Genomic DNA, 20,889 nt, shown 5'->3' with positions numbered 1-20,889 from the left:
ATGTATTCGTGTTAAAAGTCGTGGCCATGTAATGTAATTAGAGTGTTGACAGAAATTTGTAATGTAAGGAGACTATGTAATTATATTGTGAAAAATGGCAAATGGAATGTAGTTTTAATCATTTCTCAAACGTTATTTAATTGTATAACACTATATCTGTTGCCGCGAATTCGAATATGAAGTGTATTACAGGTCCGGGTGAGTTGGGATAGTGATGATCACAGACAGTATGCATTCCAGTGAGTTTAATCCCAGGTTTACATGATTCGGCCAGCTGATCCTCTCCATCAGCCGACCGAACCTTCATCGTCAGCCGACCGGTGGCTTGCACAGTGAAATTCCCGAGATCACTCAATCCTTCTCACCGTTTCAGCCAACCGACCATGTAGGTCAGCCGGCCGACCGTGCTTTGTCAGTCGGCTGATGAAGGTTCATCAGCCGGCTGACTGTTTCTTTTTGACCTGAAATGTTAGATCATCATTGTAAGCCTGTGTTCTTGAGTACTATGAGCCCCGGGGTGAGTCGTGTAATAGGTTTGAACATAAGAAAGGGAGTGTATGACCTAGTTGACCTCGGTTTCGGGTAAGGACCCGGGTAACTGTCCGGATCCACGGATTCGGGTCGTTACAAAGTTGGTATCAGAGCGATGGTTCGAAAACCTATAGGACGACGGGTAGAGGCCTACTCAGGATTGCATGGGATGTTATTTATGTTATTTATGTGAGTATTTGCTACTTACTTATTACTTAAACAAGCATACTTAACTATCTATATGCTTACGTGCTTACATGCTATGTTAGAGTGCTTCTTGCCTAGTTTTGCATGATAAATGTTGATACGACATCATTTCATGTTGAGTCGTCCCCGGTGGACCTTAGTGTCTCGTTATTGAATCATTTTCTCATTTTATAGCACGATGTCACGGCGTGAGGAGCAAAGGGAAGTTGGCCCTAAGCCGACTAGGGGTGATGTTGGAGAGAGCTCCAGTTCCAATCCGGAGGAGCTAAATGATGATGACACACTTCTTAGGGACTTGATTCCCCCAAGAGTTGTCCCCACAAGGAGGGAAAATGTTGAAGCACCCGTAGAGGTGGGTGAAGGTTCTATGGCACTGGAGTTGAATCCTTTGTTGCAAAGTGCCGTGAGGGCAACAACTGCGGCTCAGTCGCAGTTGGCACCTCAACCTACAGTTCAAGTTGAGGAGACGCCAGCTCAGAAACGTCTCAAGATCATAAAGGGATTTTCTCAGTTGATGCCGGTTATGTTTGAGGGCAGTACGGATCCAATGGTAGTAGACGACTACATGGATCAAGTCGAAACTCAGTTGACCTCAATGGACGTGACAGAGGATCACCTGAAGATTATCCTAGCAACTTACAAGTTTGCTAAGGATGCCAAACTTTGGTGGAAGGCGGTTACGAATCGGCATAAGGTGGAAGAGATGAGCTGGGATAAGTTCAAGGAACTATTTTACGAGAAGTATTTTCCGCTTTCTAAAAGATGGAAGTTAAAAGACTAGTTTCTTGGCCTTATCCAAGGCAATATGTTAGTGACGGAGTATGAGAACAAATTCACTTCACTTTCTCGCTTTGCTCCAGAAATGGTGAAAGATGAAGTTAACAAGACTCGAAAATTTGTTTCCGGTCTTAATGATAGGATGAGGCCGTTCATAACGGCACAGTTCATCAAGGTTTATTCCGAAGCAGTAGAGAGGACTTTGATGCTTGAGGCTGATATCAAAGACAAGGATGCAAGAAGGGAGCAGTGGAAGCAAAAGAGAGGTGCAAGGCCATCTTCAGAAGGATCTTCTTGGAAGAAGAATAAGGGTGGCTGGTTTCAGTTTCAGGGACAGCAATCCGCACTATCTGCTCCTACCACTTCTTTACCAGCTGGGTCTAACAAGAGTGGAGTCGTATGTTTTCAGTGTCAGTAGCCAGGGCACTACAAGTCCAGTTGCCCTATGAGATCATCTACAGTTTCTTCAGCTCCAAGGGCTTGTTATGATATGGCCAGCAGGGTCACTTGATTTGAGACTGTCCGAGTCAGGGAGCAGGCTCCGGTAGTGGCAGAGGGTTACGACAGAGGCCGTTACAGTCGGCTACAGTGCAGTCAGGGTTTAGACCGTCACCACCACAACCTACTATGTCTTCTCAGGTTCACAAACCGTCAAGAGGGATGCTCCTACTGTGCCAGCACAGCAGGCCGGTATTCAGGGTGGCAGTTCTCAGACAAAGGCACCGTAGGGCTGTGTCTTTGCACTTGCACCGGCTAATGCATCTTCTGGACCGTCAGTTCTTCGAGGTATCTTTCTAGAGTTTGGTTCCTGAGCTCGTATTCTTTTTGACTCTGGTGCATCTCATTCCTTCATATCATCATCATTTGCACTTGCATCGGGGTTAGAGGTCTGTTTCATGGATCGGGCATTGTGTGTGGATACGCCAGTTGGGTTTCAGTGTCCTTGAATCGAGTTGTGCGGGATTGTCCCATTATGATAGTCAAACGGACTTTTGTATTTGACCTTATCCTCCTAGAGATGACTAACTTTGATGTCATTCTCGGGATAGATTGGTTAGCTATCTTTCGTGCCATAATTGATTATTTAAGAGGTAGAGTTACAGTTTGCACTCCTGAGGGAAATTGTTTCTTTTTCATAGGAGATCGGAGTGATTCCCAGCTTTCATCATTGTATGGAATTCGAGAACGAAGTCGTGGAGACCATTTCTTGGCTAGTCTTCTAGCCGAAGAAGATGATGTTGTAGGAGAAGACTATCCGAAAGTAGTTCGTGATTTTCTGGACGTGTTTCCAGAGGATTTGACGGAGTTACCTCCACACCGAGAAGTGGAGTTTATTATTGACTTGATGCCCGGTACCGCGCTGATTTCTATAGCACCGTACCGTATGGCACCAGTTGAGTTAGAAGAGTTGAAGAAACAGCTTGATGATTTGAGGATAAAAGGTTTCATCTGACCGAGTGTGTCGCCGTGGGGCGCACCGGTCCTATTTGCTAAGAAAAAAGATGGTTCTTTAAGGTGTGCATTGATTACCGGAAGTTGAATCATGCCACCATCAAGAACAAACATCCTTTGCCAAGGATAGATGATTTATTCGACCAGTTGAAGGGAGCCGATTGTTTCTCAAAGATTGATTTGAGGTCTGGCTATTATCAGTTATGGGTTAGGGATGAGGATATCCCAAAGACAGCGTTCCGTACACAGTATGAACACTACGAGTTCCTTATTATACCATTTGGTTTAACTAATGCGCCAGCGGCATTCATGAACTTAATGAACCGCGACTTTCACGATTACTTGGACCAATTTGTGGTAGTTTTCGTAGACGACATTCTTGTGTACTCACGGACTCGAGAGGAGCACGAGATCCATTTGAGTACTGTTCTACAGATTTTGCGAGAACACAAGTCGTATGCCAAATATGAGAAGTATGAATTTTGGCTACGAGAGGTGAAGTTTTTGGGGCATATTGTCTCGGAAGGTGGAGTGTTAGTTGATCCATCAAAGATTGAAGCTGTTTTGAATTGGGAGCAACCCAAGAATGTTTTCGAGATCCAAAGTTTCCTTGGTCTAGCGGGTTACTATCGGAGATTTGTAAAGGATTTCTCCCGTTTAGCAGCTTCTATGACCCGACTGACCCGAAAAGGAATCAAGTTTGTGTGGAATGAATCATGTGAGTCATCTTTTCAAGAGCTGAAGACAAGATTGACTACAGCCCCAGTGTTGGTGATACCTGAGCGTGACTTGGGTTATGTGATTTATTGTGATGCTTCATGTGATGGGTTGGGATATGTGTTGATGCAGGATGGTAGAGTAATGGCTTATGGGTCTCGATAATTAAAGACTCATGAGTACAACTACCCTACTCATGATCTAGAGTTGGTGGCAGCCGTGTTTGCTCTGAAGTGTTGGAGACACTATTTGTATGGTGAGAGATTCGAGGCACTCTCAGATCACACGAGTCTCAAGTTCCTTTTCTCCCAAAAGGACTTGAATAACAGACAGAGACAATGGGTTGAATTTTTTGAAGATTACAATTTTGATTTGCAGTATCATCCGGGCAAGGCAAATGTGGTAGCAAATGCCTTAAGCTAGAAATCTCATGGGACTTTGGCCGGATTAGCTATTCGGAAATGGAAGATGCTTAATGATCTGGCGAAGATGGGATTGTATTGTGTTGACAACGATGGTTGCGGTGAATCGGCATTCTTGTTTAGTCTTCTGGCTCAGCCTACTCTTGTTGTGCGAGTGATTGAGTCACAGAGACATGACTCGGATTTAGATATCGCTTACACTTTAATCTCCAATGGTGAGATGGTGAAAGATTGGACCTTACATGTAGACGGGGGTCTACGATTCAAGGGTTTGTTGGCGGTTCCCACGGTTTTTCGTGAGGGCGTCTTACGGGAGTTTCACACTTCCCGCTTTGCAGTTCATTCATGTGGTACTAAGATGTAACACAATTTGAGACGTCAGTATTGGTGGAACGAGATGAAGAAGGATGTTGCACAATTTATGGCTAGATGCCTTACCTGTCAACAGGTGAAGGCCGAGCATCAGAAATCGGCTGGGTTATTGCAACCATTGCCTATAGCGCAATGGAAATGGGAACATATTGCTATGGATTTTGTGACAGGTCTTCCAAGGTCACGGAGATGTAACGAGGCCATATGGGTCATCATTGATAGACTGACCAAGACGACTCACTTTTTGCCTATTAAAGCGACAGATGATGCAGAGGCACTTGGTAATCTTTACGTGAAGGAGATTGTAAAGTTACATGGAGTCCCAGTAACCATTGTCTCAGATAGGGATGCCAAGTTCACTTCGAAGTTATGGGAAGGACTTCAAGCAGCGTTTGGTTCAGCGTTACACCTTGGTACGGCATTCCATCCACAGACAGATGGCCAGTCGGAGCGTACTATCTAGATCTTGAAGGATATGCTTCGGGCATGTGTGCTTGACTTGGGTGGTAGTTGGGAAGATCATCTACCGCTTATTGAGTTTGCTTATAACAACAGTTATCAGGCGAGTATCGAGGTGGCTTCATTTGAGGCGTTGTACGGTAGGCCTTATAAGTCTCCAGTTTGTTAGACTGAGGTGGGCGAGACAGCCTCCTTAGGACCCGACATTGTACTCGAGACTACCGAGAAGATTAAATTGATCAGACAGAGATTGCTCATAACTCAGAGCCGACAAAAGAGCTATGCAGATAGGCGGAGACGATCGCTATCTTTTGAGGTGGGAGACCATATTTTTCTGCGGGTTTCTCCACGGAAGGGTTTGATGAGGTTCGGGAAAAGTGGCAAGTTGTCGCCACGATTCATTAGGCCGTTTGAGATTTTGGACCATGTAGGAGAAGTTGCCTACAAACTTGCTTTACCACCACAGATGGACAAGGTTCACAATGTTTTTCATATGTCGATGCTACGGAAGTACGAACCGGATCCATCTCATGTGTTAGATTGGGTTGACTTGGACATTGATGATGATGTCTCTTATGAAGAGGGACCAGTGCAGATCCTTGACACACGGCAGAAGGTGTTGAGGGACAAAACAGTACAGTTAGTGAAAGTTCTTTGGAGACACCACGGAGTCGAGGAGGCTACTTGGGAGCTTGAACAACAGGTTCGCTCCAGATACCCAGAGTTGTTTTCTTCCCCAGGTATGACTTGATTTTGGGGACGAAATTCTTTTTAAGTTGAGGAGATTGTGATGTTTCCAATTTTCAGCATTTTTTTCATTTTTCAGAAATTTTGTCACCGCAAGGGCATTTTCGTCTTTTACCATTTTGCGTACTGAACACTACGGGGCGTGCCGGTCGTGTCTGAGAGTTGTTTGGGACATTTCATTGAGTCTAGGACTCTTTGAAATGTAAGGGTGTTTTATCTTTCCATTTTTCAGTTTTTCGGGCCGGACGGTCCCGTGTGGGACCCGCTGCAAGTACGGTTGCATCCGGGGAATTTGGTTGGGATTAATTTGCATCATGTTTAAGTTATTTAAGACGTTACTTATGGTTATGATTTAATATGTGTATTTATATGTGTATGTGGTGAGAATTAAAGTTAAAAAGAAAAGGAAAAATAAAAAGAAATTAGTGAGGCCCACCATCATTGGTTATAAGGCTAGAGATCACCCATTGGGTCTCACATTCTTTCCCCCTCCTGCTGGTATTTCTCTCTCACCCCATTCTCTTGCTTTTTCTTTTTCTTTTGAGTTCAAACTTCAACTTTAGATCTCTCTCTCAATACTTGATCATTTTGGGTGCCGTTTGCAGCAAATCGAAGCCCACGACGAGATCTTTCATTTGATCGGAGCAATTTGGTGTTTGGTGCACTATAGGAATTTTGAATTCTAGGGCACAATTGGGGGTTTTGCACAATCTTGAGGTAGGGGTCTCTAATTCACACATTTCTTGCACTTTAGTGAGTTACTCTCCTATATGTATGCTAAGCATGCTTAATTTAAGTTGATTATTATTTTTTTTTAAATGATTTAATTGCGTATATGAAGAGTGTATCTATGTGTACTAGTTGCTTTACATGGAGATTATGCTTAATTGTTGATTAATTGTGCCTATTGTGTTTGCTAAAATTGCTAGATGAGGTTGTGAGCAAGCATGATAATTTTGTGACATTAAATTCTCCATTTTTTAATATTGTTAAAGCATGTATATGCATCCAAAGCATCGGGCATGAAAAAGGGGTGAAGTAATTTTTGAAAAGAACAAAAAGGGGAATTTTGGGGAAACATTTTTGAGAAAACCCGGTCGCCGCGGGGGTACCAAAGGGCTGGTGGGTTAATATAGCCTAGAGGGAACTAGGGAGACTGCCCTAGCGTGGTTGAGCTATCTGGGCCCAAAATGACGCTACGGGGGTACCAAAGGTTAGGGACAGTAGCCAATCCTTCTCTCGTGTCGCTGCAGGGTCACCAAAGGGCGGGTTATATTAACAGTTTGTGAAGTGATGGATTTTCCTGAAAATGAGGAGTGACATACATGACATAGCATTCATGGCACGATATTTGTTTATTCGAATCTGGATTTGACATTGTATTCTCCCGATTTAGTATGATCCCTATTTCTATTGTTCCGTTCTTTGTTTAGATTCACGGGGCTACAAGGGGTGTGCCTTGGCATTACCTACTAAGCTTTTTGCTCACCCTATCATTTACTATTTTCAGGGCGGGGAAAGGAAGTGATGGATGATATTCCCCCACAAGCTTGAAGAGGAATAAAAGTTCACTTTTGATGCCTTTTGTGTAATTGTCATTCTTTTGTAATGTCTCAGGTTTTAGAAAAAAATGTATTCGTGTTGAAAGCCGTGGCCATGTAATGTAATTAGAGTGTTGACGAAAATTTGTAATGTAAGGAGACTATGTAATTATATTGTGAAAAATGGCAAATGGAATGTAGTTTTTAATCATTTCTTAAACGTCATTTAATTGTATAACACTATATCTGTTGCCGCGAATTCGGATATGAAGTATATTACAGGTCCGGGTGAGTTGGGATAGTGGTAATCACAGACAGTATGCATTCTAGTGAGTTTAATCCCAGGTTTACATGATTCGGTCGGCTGATCCTCTCCATCAGCCGACCGAAACCTCAGGTTCGGCTGACCGAAACCTCAGGTTCGGCCGACCGAACCCTCATCGTCAGCCGACCGGTAGCTTGCATAGTGAAAGTCCCGAGAGCACTCAATCCTTCTCATCGTTTCGGCCGAACGACCATGTAAGTCAGCCGGCCGACCATGCCTTGTCAGTCGGCTGATAAAGGTCCATTAGCTGGCTGACTGTTTCTTTTTTACCTGAAATGTTAGATCATCGTTGTAAGCCTGTGTTCTTGAGTACTATGAGCCCCGGGGTGAGTCGTGTAACTGGTTTGAACATAGGAAAGGGAGTGTATGACTTAGTTGACCTCGGTTTCGTGTAAGAACCCCGGTAACGGTCCGGATCCACGGATTCGGGTCGTTACAAGAGTGCAAGGCTTAAATATGGACTACGGGACATGGGGAGCAATCCAACCACTCAGCAACACGACACTTGCGATTGCACTTTCATAGTTTGTTACACTAATCTAACAGATTTATCTATAATTTATTGGCCTCCTTGGATCATGTGTCCTTTTCTCAACACTCTAGCTTTATTTAATTATTTTTCTCTATAATTTTATTTTATTATTATTTTTTTTTAAGAAGTTAAAGCAAACACAAATCCATTATTCACATATCTCTAGCAAGACTTGAAACCCTAACCTCTCCGCTTGGGAATGAGATGTTATACCATTAAATCAAAAGCCCTTTGATTTTTGAACGAAAGAGAGACGTGATAGTCCTCACTCTAGACTTTTAAAAAGGGGGTTTGTGGAAATTATTTTATACTTTTGAAAAGGAGAGCTTGGTTTAGTTTTTTTTTTAAAAACAAATTTTAGGAACTCGATCTATTCTCCTTATTGAGTTAAAAAAAAAAAATACCCTTATTAAAGTTTTCACTAAATCCCTTATATAAGGCCACAAAACCCACCACAATTGACAAATAATTTTTTTTTTTATTTAAAAAAACTAGAATTTCTTTAATTTGAATTGCCTTTCTTATGTTAGCATGAAAGTGATTGAAATGGGAGTATTTTAAATAATAATTATTATTATTATAATTTATTTAAATAAAAAAGGAGGATTAGCGATTTCGACATTGAGTAAATAAATACCCAATTCAGGAAAAAAAAAATAGAAAAAACCTAAATACCAAATTCTTCTATTTTACTATAAATTTATTGTATCTCGAATCCAATCTGTTTGGCTACAAGGAAAAGTAAAGAAATTGCAACTTTGAACTCCCAAGTTGTATATATTGGGGATTTTCCCTCAACTGACCCAAATAATTGTACTGAGAAAACTATGGAAAAGTAAAGGAGGCTTCAGCGGAGCTATTCAATTCCTTTCCTTTTTCAAAATTAAAAGTTCCCTCTTTTTTTACTGCATTTTCTCAGTAACCAAACAGACACTAGGGCTTTCGGAAAGGCCAAGTGAGAATGAATGCAAGCAGTTTGGTCGCAGAGACGGTGTGGAGAGAAATCGAATCAACCCGTTCAGGTTTTGTTCGCTCATCTATTCCAAATTCAATTTGTTTAACTTCTCTCTATACTCATATTCTCTCTCTCTCTATATATATATATATCTGCGGCGTCAACATCACATCTATTGATTTGGAACTAAGCAGTAACCGATGATCAGCTCTCCATGTTAGTATGTGCTTCTCTATGTGTATTTTGCCTCAATTATAATTGATTATGAAGCATCAATTGATATTTACGTATAAATTTATTGCATCATCTGTATATCGATTTTGAATAATAATCATTTGTCATGTTATTCATGTACATATGGAAATGAAAATTTGAGCTGATTTGCTGTTTTATATGCAGCTTACATTTTTTGTTTGGGAAAAACTTGGAGAGAGCGACTAGGATAGTGGATCAACAAGGTGTGAAGAGGATATCCGGTGAACCCAGTGGGCGTTCCATCTTTCAGGTTGCTTGTGTACCTCTCCTTCCACATTTTGTGAACATAGGTTTTAAGTTTCAACCTTTAATTGTACAAATTCAAACTTTTATTCTGAACCCGACTCAAAATTGGAGTTCATTTGCCTTCAAATTGTGGAATTTTCCATGAAAATACAATACACTTTAGAAGGTTTAATTGGGTTTTAAATTCTATTTATTTGCTTTATATAGACAAATGATTAAGAAATTCAAGTTTGCTTTATAGACGTGCAGAGGTAAGACTGCATACATCTTACCCTCCGATTCTGCAGTAGCGGGAATCTTGTGCATTAGGTGAACCCTTTTAGACAAATGATTCGGAAATTTGATTTCGTTTTTTAAATTGTGGATTTTTTTGCTGAATATACAAAACACCTTGGAAGATTTAATTGCTTTTAACTTCTATTAAATTTCTTTGTATAGACAAATGATTCAGAAATTTGAGTTTTACTTCTATTAATTTGCCTTGATAGACAATTCTGGATTATTCTCTGAAAATACAATACGCATTGGAAGGTTTAATTGCTTTTAACCTCTATTAAGTTACTTTGTATAGACAATTGATTCAGAAATTTGAGTTTGAATTCTATTAATTTCCCTTGATAGACAAATGGTAAATTGTCTATTAAGTTTGCTATTAACTTCTGTTTTTCATTTTTCTTGCAAGAAGAAGGTAAATTAATACTGGGTTATGATTTATATGCTCTGCTATAGGTTGTGGGAGAATCTCAGAGGAAGGAGGAATATTTCTGCTTCGCTGAACACTATTGTGCTTGTTTTTCATTCTTCTATGACATTGTAAACAGAGGAGAACAGCTTTGTGTGAGTTTTGTATGCATGCTTCTCCATAATTTTTGTTCCTACAATCTTTCATGATTCTTATATTACTTATCTTCCGTTTTTCTTTGCAGTGCAAGCATCAATTAGCAGCAAGACTTGCTACATCGGTAGGAGTGTGTGTTGATGTTAAGGTGTCTGATGAGGAGCTAGCTTTACTGCTTTCCAATCTCTGATGTAGTTGGACAGAAGCTACAATTGCATTTGGAGTTGAAGGGGTAAACAACGAACAAATCACATCTAAACTGGTTTATCAATTGTTTTATGTGTTTTTTAACTTCGTGAATTACTGCTTTTGGAATCTGAAATTCAGTACTCTTGGTTATCCTCAAAGTTTTACTTTTTAGGCACTTTAAGCATGGTAGTTGAGCTTTACATTCATATATTCTTTGCTTACTGCAACTTTGTAGCTACACTGGTTCCATAGAATGCTGTGAAGTGAGTTCAACAGTCTTGCTAGATTGTGTTTGTTGAAAGGAAATGAGAGAGGGAGGACATATCCTTCCATAATCAAATAATAGGACTTTTTTTTTTTGGTGTGTGTGTGTGTAAAGTGTAACAAAGTGAATGCTCTCAAACCCGAATTTTTATAAAGCCATGTTTATAATTTTGTGGCAATAGCATATTAGGAATGGATGAGAGTATATGCATCCAAGCAGCAATGACCCAAAAAAAGATGTTGGAAATTGAGATTAAAGAAAGCAGCAAAACCTGACATTTGCTCATCTATTGTGAAGTGAAGGAGCGAGTAGTGACCTAACCTTATTGGCTGTTTTTCATCAGAGTAATATTCGCAGGGGCCCTTGTGTTTTTCAGATCTTACACACAGACATGGTGGATTTTTTGCAGATTCGCATTCAGATCTTAAACACAGACATGCGATTAGGTTTTTCTTTGATAACTTTGGAAAGAAGGTATAGGGCAAGAAAGTTGGTGCAATGATGGTTAGTTCTGTCTTCCTGGGATTAGGTTATTCTTTGACTGCTTTGAAAATAAGGTATATGGAGCACAAAAGTTGGTGCAATTATGGTAGAGGGTATTTGCTACCTAACTTTCTAGTCTACAACAAGAATGCCTAGAGAAGTTGTTTCACTGTTTCATAGTCTTCTGGGTTTGTCACTTGTGTCTGAGATCCACAGCTGAAGGGAGACCTTTGCTATCGGGGAAACATTGTAGGATTAAATGACTTTTTAAAATATTCAAATTTTTGCCCTGAAGATGTGTTTACATAAAATGGAGCCACTAATAAGAACAAACACAAGAATCGTCAAAGCAAACTGGATGGTAATGAGGTTAATTATGGAAAAAAAAAAAAAAAAACAAACAAACAAACAGAGAGAACGATATTTTAGAGGTGATGTCTTTTAGGGATTTATGCATCATACAGAATATAATGTTTTTCTTGATAAGAAAGTTCAATTTAAAGCAATATAAGCTGCACCATGGCGAAACTTAATAAGGTTTGGTCTGCATTGGTCATTAGTTGAGATTCTATAATTTTTCATGTTGGTAGCAGCGTAGTAGTGTGCCAAAGCCGTTGTATTGTCTGCCAAGTTTCTTAATATTTCACTGCAGTTGCTTACAACCCTGAGTAATGTTTCTCCATTAGGATTCGGAAACGATTTCTTGATTTTTTGTGGATTATGGTTTTACATTTTTTTCTGTTTCTGAAATTATTCCTCATTGTTTCAGATGGCGGAGAAAGCTACTGCCTATTAGTGACCATCCTGCTATTGCTTAGAGAGTAGATACAAGGAAAACTGTATTCATTAGTGCATGGAACAGGTACCATCCTGTTTCTGAAATTTTTTCTTGTCGGGTAAAATATTTGTGTATAGACATATTTCTAATTTTATTTAGACATGTGCTTCTGCTGTTTCCTTTCTTCCCTTCAATTTCCTAATCCGTCTAGCATCGATTATATTATGATGATTGATGACACTCGAGTTCTTAAATGTATCGACTTGACTTGATAAAAACCCTACAAACAAAACAAGTTAATAATTTTCTCCTAATTCTTATGAGCAAGTCATGATGTAGAGATGATTATGGTTTTAGACAACGAATGGTGTCCATTTAGGCGGGGGCTGAACCAGGGTGAAAATACTAGGAAGAATAAATAATAATGCTCTGTTGTATTGCCAACAAACACAAATCTAACCTAAAATCTATAATTACTGTTCCTAAATCTCAACTTTAGCAAGATAGTGGCTTTTTACTTGTATAGTTTCTCAGCAATCAAAGAGACCACAAGAGTTGGAATCAAGCTGCTCTATGCTAACTCAAATTAGACTACACCTTGTTTTATCTGAACCGATCTTGGATTCAGATTACAGATAAGCCATGTCCATCAGGTCTTTGAACCCTCATGTGGCCATGCCAGCCTAAATGTATCTGAAGAAAAATGCCAATATCATGCTAAAAATATACCATTAACATAAAACAAACAATAGTACATTCAAGATTCATCAGAACTGTTATTAATTTGCACATACCATTGTCAAATACAGAAACATACCAATAGATCAAAAAATCAAATACAACATCAACAACAACAATGAACATGATGAAATTTGTATACATAGTTTGAGGAAGAAAGTGCTTCTCTTTAGACATATACATATTTTAAGGAAGCAAATGCTTCTTTTTCATTATTATTCTCTTCTTTCAACAACATATAACAGAGATATTAACAAACACCAAGAAAATCCCCATCTGAGGAACAATTCTGTAAGCTTTCATCTTATCGATCCAAGAAATGAACGACGTCTTCGAGTTCCTAAAACCCAAGAACCGATGCTCTTTGCTCTTGTTCATACCATCCAACAATGGCTCAGCACTGAAAGTAAGATCAACAAACCACCAAACTCCAACCTCTTCTAATTTAGTAGGCAACAATCCATTCTTACTCACAATCTCATCCCACACCGGGCCCTTATCCTTCATCATCTCCTCCAGACTCATACTCAATCCATCCTCAAACTCACAACACTGTGTCCCAAATTGCTCAGCCAACACCTTCCACAAATGCTTCCACTTAAACACATCCCCATTGCTGCAATTGAAGGCCTCATTCTTTGCACATGGATCCACCACCGCCCATATCTGATGCTCGGCAATCAAGTCCGCGTCGACACATTCGAGTACCCCTCCCACGCTGCCCGGCTCCCCGGAAACCTCAACGGAGCATCCTGCTTACAAATTGCAGCATAGACACACAGGGTACCCACAATGTTCATCATACTATACGATGAAAAACCAAATATCAACCCGGGTCGATGAACCGGCCACGTTAAACCCTCCCTCTTCCCAACCTCTTCCCACAAAATATCTTCAAGGGTATGGTAAAACTTGGGCACATCTAGCCTAGGAAGATCCTCATGGAACGGGGAATCATGGGGTTGAAATTTGCCCCACAGATCAGACGGACCTATGCAATGTTTTAGATCTGTTTGAAGGCAAATATGCTGCAAATTTGGGGAATTGGGTATCACTGCGTTGAGCACGTTTCTCAACATTTGTCCATTCACTTGGCAATTTTCGATTTCAGTGGATCTTCTAGACCAAGTTAGTAGAAGATGTGAGTGATGTTTTGGAGGATTGAGAGCTTTAATTGTTAGTATGAATTGATGACATTATTGAATACAACAACACACACTTATATACACACACATATGTATATATGTATAGAGAGAGAATGGAACAGAATTACTTGCCTTTGCAGCGCCAATAGCTCCGGCCCACCACCAGCTCATTTTATTGTTTCAGCTGCAGCTGAGTTGTAGAAATGGAGATCTGTATGTGAGTTTGTGTGTTTGGGAAGAGAGAAAATTGTAGTGGCTAACAGGCGGCGAGTGAGGAGCTAGTCAGTGATTCAGTCCCTCCTCCATGATCCATTAATGTCATTAGGCACCGATCTGTGAAGGGCTGCTCCACTGAAATTTTTTATTATTATATTTTATACCTTTAAATTTATATTTTTTTGCATTTATATCCAAAAAAATTTGAAATTGCCCCCACTAAAATTATGCCCCTCTATATAAATTTGCCCCCATATGAATTCGTAGATCCCTGAATGTCCTGCATTCACAATATTTAATAAAAACGGAACCTATGGAAACTAAACCAAGTACTCTGTCTGGTAAGTGAAAATAAATGAAAATGGTGAAGGCTTGCTTTATATGAGCCTGGAGATGCGGTTGTAGAGATCCAAGAAATCACAGAGATCAGTGACGATGTCAACTAGAGCAAGTAAAGGATAATATTGCTCGTGACAAGATTTGAACACTCAACTTTAATGCACATTGTTACTTGGTGGTCCGGTCTAATCCAAACTATTTAATTAAAAAAAGTATAATAATAAAATAATAATAATAAATTTGACAACCCATATTTGAAATTAAACATTGTACTTGTGTAATAATATGTCGGAAAGAAAAGTAAGCATTTAGTTTTGATTGTATTCAACCACTAAATGAGTGTCAACTTAGCTTGGAAATACAGATATTACTTTTGCCAATGTCATTGAACTTTGATTATTATCAAATTAATTTTTTTTTTTTTAAAATTCATTTAGTGGCCACAAAAAATTCATTTACCGAAATTCAAGTTCAATATATGCCCTATTTCCATTTGCATAATATAAATAAGGATACATCAAATAATTTGATTTTTTTTTATTTAATGAGTTAGAGATTCTAACGTCATTTCAGTTTTCAAATGAAACACATCTAATCAAATAGAGAAATGCAGATATCATTACCCTTTTCATTATTTATTTATTTATTTAATAATATAAGCAAATTGTAATTGTATTTTCTGTACAATTTGACATTTTCCATCACGATTTTCAGTCATTTTAAAGTATAAAAATAGTATAAGTTATGTAGACAGATTAAAATGACTTAATTTGATTATATGCCAAATCGAAAGTGAAAATACTTTGGTATGTTAAACTTTATCTGATGTGTTTAGATGTGTATTATCAGATAAAAAATACTATTATTACTATAATTAATCGAAAGTGAAAATACTAGGAACATATATAGTCCTCAATAAAATATAAATATCAACCATAATTTCTCCATGGTTGAGAGCTTCAGTCAAGTGGGATAACGGCTTATTATAAAATTAGCGATGTTAGATGATTAACTTTTGTTTTGATATTTTAAAATAAAATGGGGTTATTTAATAAAAAATAAATTGGTGTGACACACCATAGAATTAAACATCACATTATGTAAGAGAAAAAGAAATAATGGAGGGATCCAAATACCAAAGAGCATCTGGTGTGCTACAAACATTATGCAAGAGAAAAAGAAATAACGGAGAGATCCAAATACCTAAGAGCGTCTGGTATGCTACAAACATTTAATCTATCTATTTTTTAAAAGTAGATTGTCACGTAAACTTTATTTTAATAAAAGGTGATGAGGTGCCGATGTGGTACTCTATTTTTTGTTATCCAATATATGTTCATGGCGTGGAACTCAATTATCTCATTATTTATTTTTTATTTTATTAATTTAATTTAAAAATTAAATAAAAATTTTGAATTTTAATTTCATTATTTTATTAATTTAATTTAAAAATTAAATAAAAATTTAAATTTTATTATTTTTTTGTCTTTTTCTCAACAGCTATATTTCAATTTCTATATAAACCACTCATTATTTATCTTCTTTTGGAAGTGAGATGGTTGGAATTGAGAATGAGGTGGGAATTGGGGTTGAGATGGATTTTCAGATTGAAAAAAAATTTGAAAAATCCAATTTATAATTGGATTGCGGTGATAATTCGGAATTATGAGATTGGTTGAGATGGGAGCAAAAGATTGGAGGTAGAGGATCTATGAAGATGAATGTTAAAAGAAATATTGAGAGAGACAATTGTTGAAAATGAGAATTGTTAGTAGTTGAATTAGTATTTATAGAGTGAGTGTGTGTGTGTGTGTTTTTTAAATAAAAGAGTTATTTGAGTGAAAAAAGCTATTGAATGATAAAAGAGCTATTGAGATAAAAGAGCCGTTGAGGAATGAAAACAGATCACCGAAAAATTGAAAACCAGAGAGAGGAGAGATTTGTATAGGCAAAGGGTATTGCTGATGCTGTGCAAAAGACAAAAAAACCTTGATATCTAGAGAAGAGACCAGATAGGAGCACATAAAATATTCTAAACAAATGAATAGAATATATCCATATGTTCTCGATACGAGCATGTGGGAGCCACTAAATTCATATTCCATCTTTTGTCCATACCATCCCCTCTCTTCTTTACAAAAATCTTATCTACTTTGATCCACACCTACATGCTCTAACATAAAACCACTAATGCTGTTGAAAAAAAAGTTGTGTACCAAAACGAGCTATTAATGGTATCTTGAATTATCTACGAACAGCAAGAAAAATCGGCTAAAACAATGACAGAGAATAGAACCAAATAGATTAGATCATAGGAGTGAGAAAAGATAAGAACAGAATATGAAAATAAACAAACAAATAGCAAAAATTAGACACGTATAAAAACATTTTCAATGGTGCACTGGACGAACACGTATAAAATCTATATCTATATCTACATTCCTTATAGTGTCGAACCGCTTTCCTGTATCTATACTGTTTATAAACACCAGAAGCCCAATTATAACCATCAACAGACAACAGCCCTAGCCCATTGTCATGGATTATTGTTCCACATACATTAGGGGAGAGTGTTGGACATACAAGGTTAGGTGTTAGCATAATTAATACCATAATTTTTTTTGTCAGCAAAACACACCGCCGGTGACAAGTAATATCAAAACAGGTTTAATCCTTGAGCCGATGTCACATTAACGCTTACACGAAGGTGTCCAGTTGGGCACACAGGTTTGGGCAGGGAAGAATTTCATAAATTCTTATTTCACATCTGATTTTGATGAGAGGATCTTGTCAAATAAAGTTAAGTTTTAGTACCACCTAATAATTTAAAATTTTGAGGACAACGATTATGGTTTTTAGACCACAAACGGTAACTATTTAGACAAGGGCTGCACCAGGTTGAAATGTAGTTGAAGAATAAAGAATAATGCTCTATTGTATTATTGCCAACAAACAAAAATCCAACATAACATCTCCAACTACCATTCCTGCATCTCAACTTCAGCAAGATTGGAGGCTTTTGTCATCTCAACTTCAACAAGATTGGAGGCTTTTGTTTCTCGTATACTTTCTCGGCAATCAGACAAACCATAAAACTTGGACAAATTACACACGAATGAACCATTCAGACTTACCCTAAAATAAACCACAAAAACCCAACAAAAACTAACAGATAGGGCCATGTTCATTAGGTTCTGGCCAGCAAACGACACTCTGGTGGCCAAAATGTAGCTAAAGAAAAATGCCAATGCCAGCCAGAGATATACCATTAACATAAAACAAACAATAATAATTTGCACATATACCATTGTCACATACACAAAACATGCCAATATAGCAACAAATAAAATACAACATCAACAACAACACCGACCATGATGAAATTTGCGAATTGCAACAACAAAAACAACTGAAAGAACCAAACAGATAACATAGTTTGAGGAAGCAAATGCTTCTCTTTCATTATTTTTCTCTTCAATCAACAACATAATATAAGAGAGATATTAACAACCGCCAAGAAAAAACCCAGCTCGGTATCAATCTAAGGAACAATTTTGTAAGCTTTCATCTTATCGATCCAAGAAATGAAGGATGATTTCGAGTTCCTAAAACCCAAGAACCCATGCTCTTTGCTCTTGTTCATACTATCCAACATTGACTCACAATTCAGAGCAAAATCAGCAAACCACCACACCCCAACCTCTTCCAATTTCGTAGGCGACAATCCATTCTCACTCACAATCTCATCCCACACTGGCCCTTTATCCTTCATCATCTCCTTCAAACTCATATCCAATCCATCCTCAAACTCGCAATACTCAGCCCCAAATTGCTCGGCCAACACCTTCCACAAATGCTTCCACTTAAACACATCCCCATTGCTGCAATTGAAGGCCTCATTCTTTGCATATGGATCCACCGCCGCCCATATCTGATGCTCGGCAATCAAGTCCGCGTCCGATGCATCGCAGTACCCGTCCCAATTCGCCCGATTCCCCGGAAACCTCAACGGAACACCCTCATGCTTACAAATTGCAGCATAAACACAAAGGGTGCCGACAATGTTCATCAAACTATACGGCGAAAACCCGAATATATTCCCGGGACGATGAACCGTCCACGATAAGCCCACCTTCTTCACAGCCTCTTCCCACAAGATATCTTCAAGGGTATAGTAAAAATTGGGCACATCTAGCCTAGGAAGATCCTCATGAAACGGAGGGTCATGGGGTTGAAATTTGCCCCACAGTTCAAAGGGACCTAAGTAATGCTTTCGACCCGTTTGAAGGCAAATGTGCTGCAAATTTGGGGAATTAGGTATCACTGCATTGAGCACATTTCTCAACATTTTTCCATTCACCTCGCAATTTTCGGTTTCAGTGGATCGATTGGCCCAAGTTACATAGAAGATGTGAGTGATGTCTTGGACGGCTGAGAGCTTGGATTGGGTTTCTTCGGGGTCTGAGACATCACACTGGATGTATTCGACGGGGTGATCGGCGTTCCAGGACGGGCGTGGGCGGCGGGCGACGCCGTAGACCTTCCATGGGCCGCCGGGGGTGTCGGAGAGGGGGAGGATCTCGGCGAGGCTGTTGCCGACGATGCCGGTCACGCCGACGATTAGACCGACGCTTTGGTACTTTGGTGGCGCATCGTCGTCTTCCAATTTCTTCTGTAATTATATGATTGGAATGTGGTAACGGATTAGATTTGTTAGTATGAAAAATTGATGAGAGATTATTGAATCTAAAAATAGATATAAACACACGTGCATATATATATATATATATATATATATATGTATATGTATATGTATGTATGTATATGTATATGTAGTTATGTACATGTATATATTGAGAGAGAGGAACAGAATTACTCGCAGATTTCTTAGTTCGGATCACGAAACTTATTGATTTTCAGATTTGCTAGTTCGAATTCATGAAACTTTTAATTATAACCACAAATTACTCGCAGATTTCTTAGTTTTGAATCATAATTGAAGTTAACAATATATATATATACACACACACACACACACACACATGTATAGAGAGAGGAACAGAATTACTTGCAGATTTCGTGAACTGCTTGCAGATTTGTTAGTTCGAATTCATGAAACTACTGAATACAACAACGTATATAAATATATATATATATATATATACACACACACATATACATATACAGGGATGTAGAGAAAGAGGAACAGAATTACTTGCCTTTGCAGCGCCAATAGCTCCGGCCCACCACCAGCTCATTTTATCGTTTCAGCTGGAGAAATCAGTTGTAGAAATGGGGATCTGTGAGTGAGTTTGTGTGTTTGGGGAAAGAGAAAAAGAGAGAGAAAATTGGAGTAGCTGACAGGAGGCGAGTGAGGTTGTAGGAAAAGGCTATACAATATTTGTGGTGGGATTGTGAATCTAATTTTGCTTTTAATTTATTTGTCAAATTGTCACCTTCTTCTTCATTCACGCCCGCAGTTGAATACTCTTGGGTCACTTTCAATTGGGCCCAAAGTCCAGATTTGGACCCAAGACTCAATCATTTGTGCTAGATATAAATACCAAAAATAATTTTTATTTATTTAAAAAGTATGAATGATAGTGGATAATCATGTGCATTAAAAAAAAATCATGTGCATTAATTTTCAACTATATTTTTAAAAACAAGTGCAATTATTAGTTCCATTTGGAGATAAGGGATACATTCAATATTGGACTTAATACTACAACATTCAAGATTATATATAAATCTTAAAAATTAAAATAAAAGTGTACCACAACCAAGCTCCGATTGCATAAAAAATCTCAATTCGTTACCATAATCAGACTAATACTATTTTTATTTTTTGGAAATGGATCAGACTAATACTAGAAAAAAGTTGTGTATCACTATTAATAGTAGTATTTTGGATTTTCTATGAACAACCAGAAAAATCAGCCAAAAAAACATGTCATATACTATACAAAACAATGACATACTCCTCCGTATTATACGACCAAATAGATAGGATCATAAGACTAAGAAAAGATTACAACATAGAGCAATAAAATAAAGAAGAGAAAGAAAAATAAAAATTGGACACTGTAACGTGTGAGGTTAATCTTTTCTTTCTTTATTGTTTCTATATATATATATAATATTATTTAAAGCGTGACATAATGATCTGCCAAGCAATTCCTGTTGATGGAAAACAAAATCACCAGCTTAAAACATATTCGGTGATGCATGTGCAAGCCTAGAATTTCAAGGACCTGATGCACGTATTTTGTGTTGAATTATTGGCTGCTTTAACAAGTCGGACACGGCTATTATAAAAAAAAATTAATAAATAATTAGTGTCCATTTAGGCAAGGGCTG

The 20,889-nt window shown here is 38.2% G+C and overlaps 2 protein-coding genes and 1 pseudogene across 3 annotated transcripts; 1 reads left to right on the top strand and 2 right to left on the bottom strand.

Annotated features, from left to right (window-relative positions):
* Positions 1 to 8,742: 8,742 nt before the first annotated feature.
* LOC132300058 (uncharacterized) lies at positions 8,743 to 12,285 on the top strand. Of its 2 annotated transcripts, none has more exons than XM_059796999.1 (6): positions 8,743 to 9,104; positions 9,232 to 9,253; positions 9,437 to 9,542; positions 10,268 to 10,375; positions 10,465 to 10,608; positions 12,083 to 12,285. In XM_059796999.1, the coding sequence occupies exons 1-5, from the start codon at positions 9,044 to 9,046 to the stop codon at positions 10,564 to 10,566; spliced, it is 399 nt and encodes a 132-aa protein (XP_059652982.1). In that variant the 5' UTR covers positions 8,743 to 9,043; the 3' UTR covers positions 10,567 to 10,608; positions 12,083 to 12,285. The 2 variants fall into 2 exon arrangements, with proteins under 2 accessions (XP_059652982.1, XP_059652983.1); XM_059797000.1 differs by having other exon boundaries at positions 9,054 to 9,104; positions 9,232 to 9,257.
* A 608-nt stretch (positions 12,286 to 12,893) lies between these two features.
* On the bottom strand, positions 12,894 to 17,798 carry LOC132301338 ((S)-8-oxocitronellyl enol synthase ISY1-like; annotated as a pseudogene).
* On the bottom strand, positions 17,798 to 19,955 carry LOC132300054 (3-oxo-Delta(4,5)-steroid 5-beta-reductase-like). Its single transcript, XM_059796995.1, has 2 exons — positions 19,749 to 19,955; positions 17,798 to 19,201 (listed from the first exon to the last, which is right to left on the bottom strand). Exons 1-2 carry the CDS (start codon positions 19,785 to 19,787, stop codon positions 18,071 to 18,073), a joined length of 1,170 nt encoding a protein of 389 aa, XP_059652978.1. The 5' UTR covers positions 19,788 to 19,955; the 3' UTR covers positions 17,798 to 18,070.
* Between the last annotated feature and the right edge of the window lie 934 nt (positions 19,956 to 20,889).

Source organism: Cornus florida, unplaced genomic scaffold, assembly GCF_030987335.1.
Source record: "Cornus florida cultivar Cherokee Brave unplaced genomic scaffold, ASM3098733v1 CherokeeBrave_3.0.0_Hap2_Chr03, whole genome shotgun sequence".
Lineage (NCBI taxonomy): Eukaryota > Viridiplantae > Streptophyta > Magnoliopsida > Cornales > Cornaceae > Cornus > Cornus florida.
Note: the sequence above shows the minus strand (reverse complement) of the source record. Positions and strands in the feature narration are given on the sequence as shown.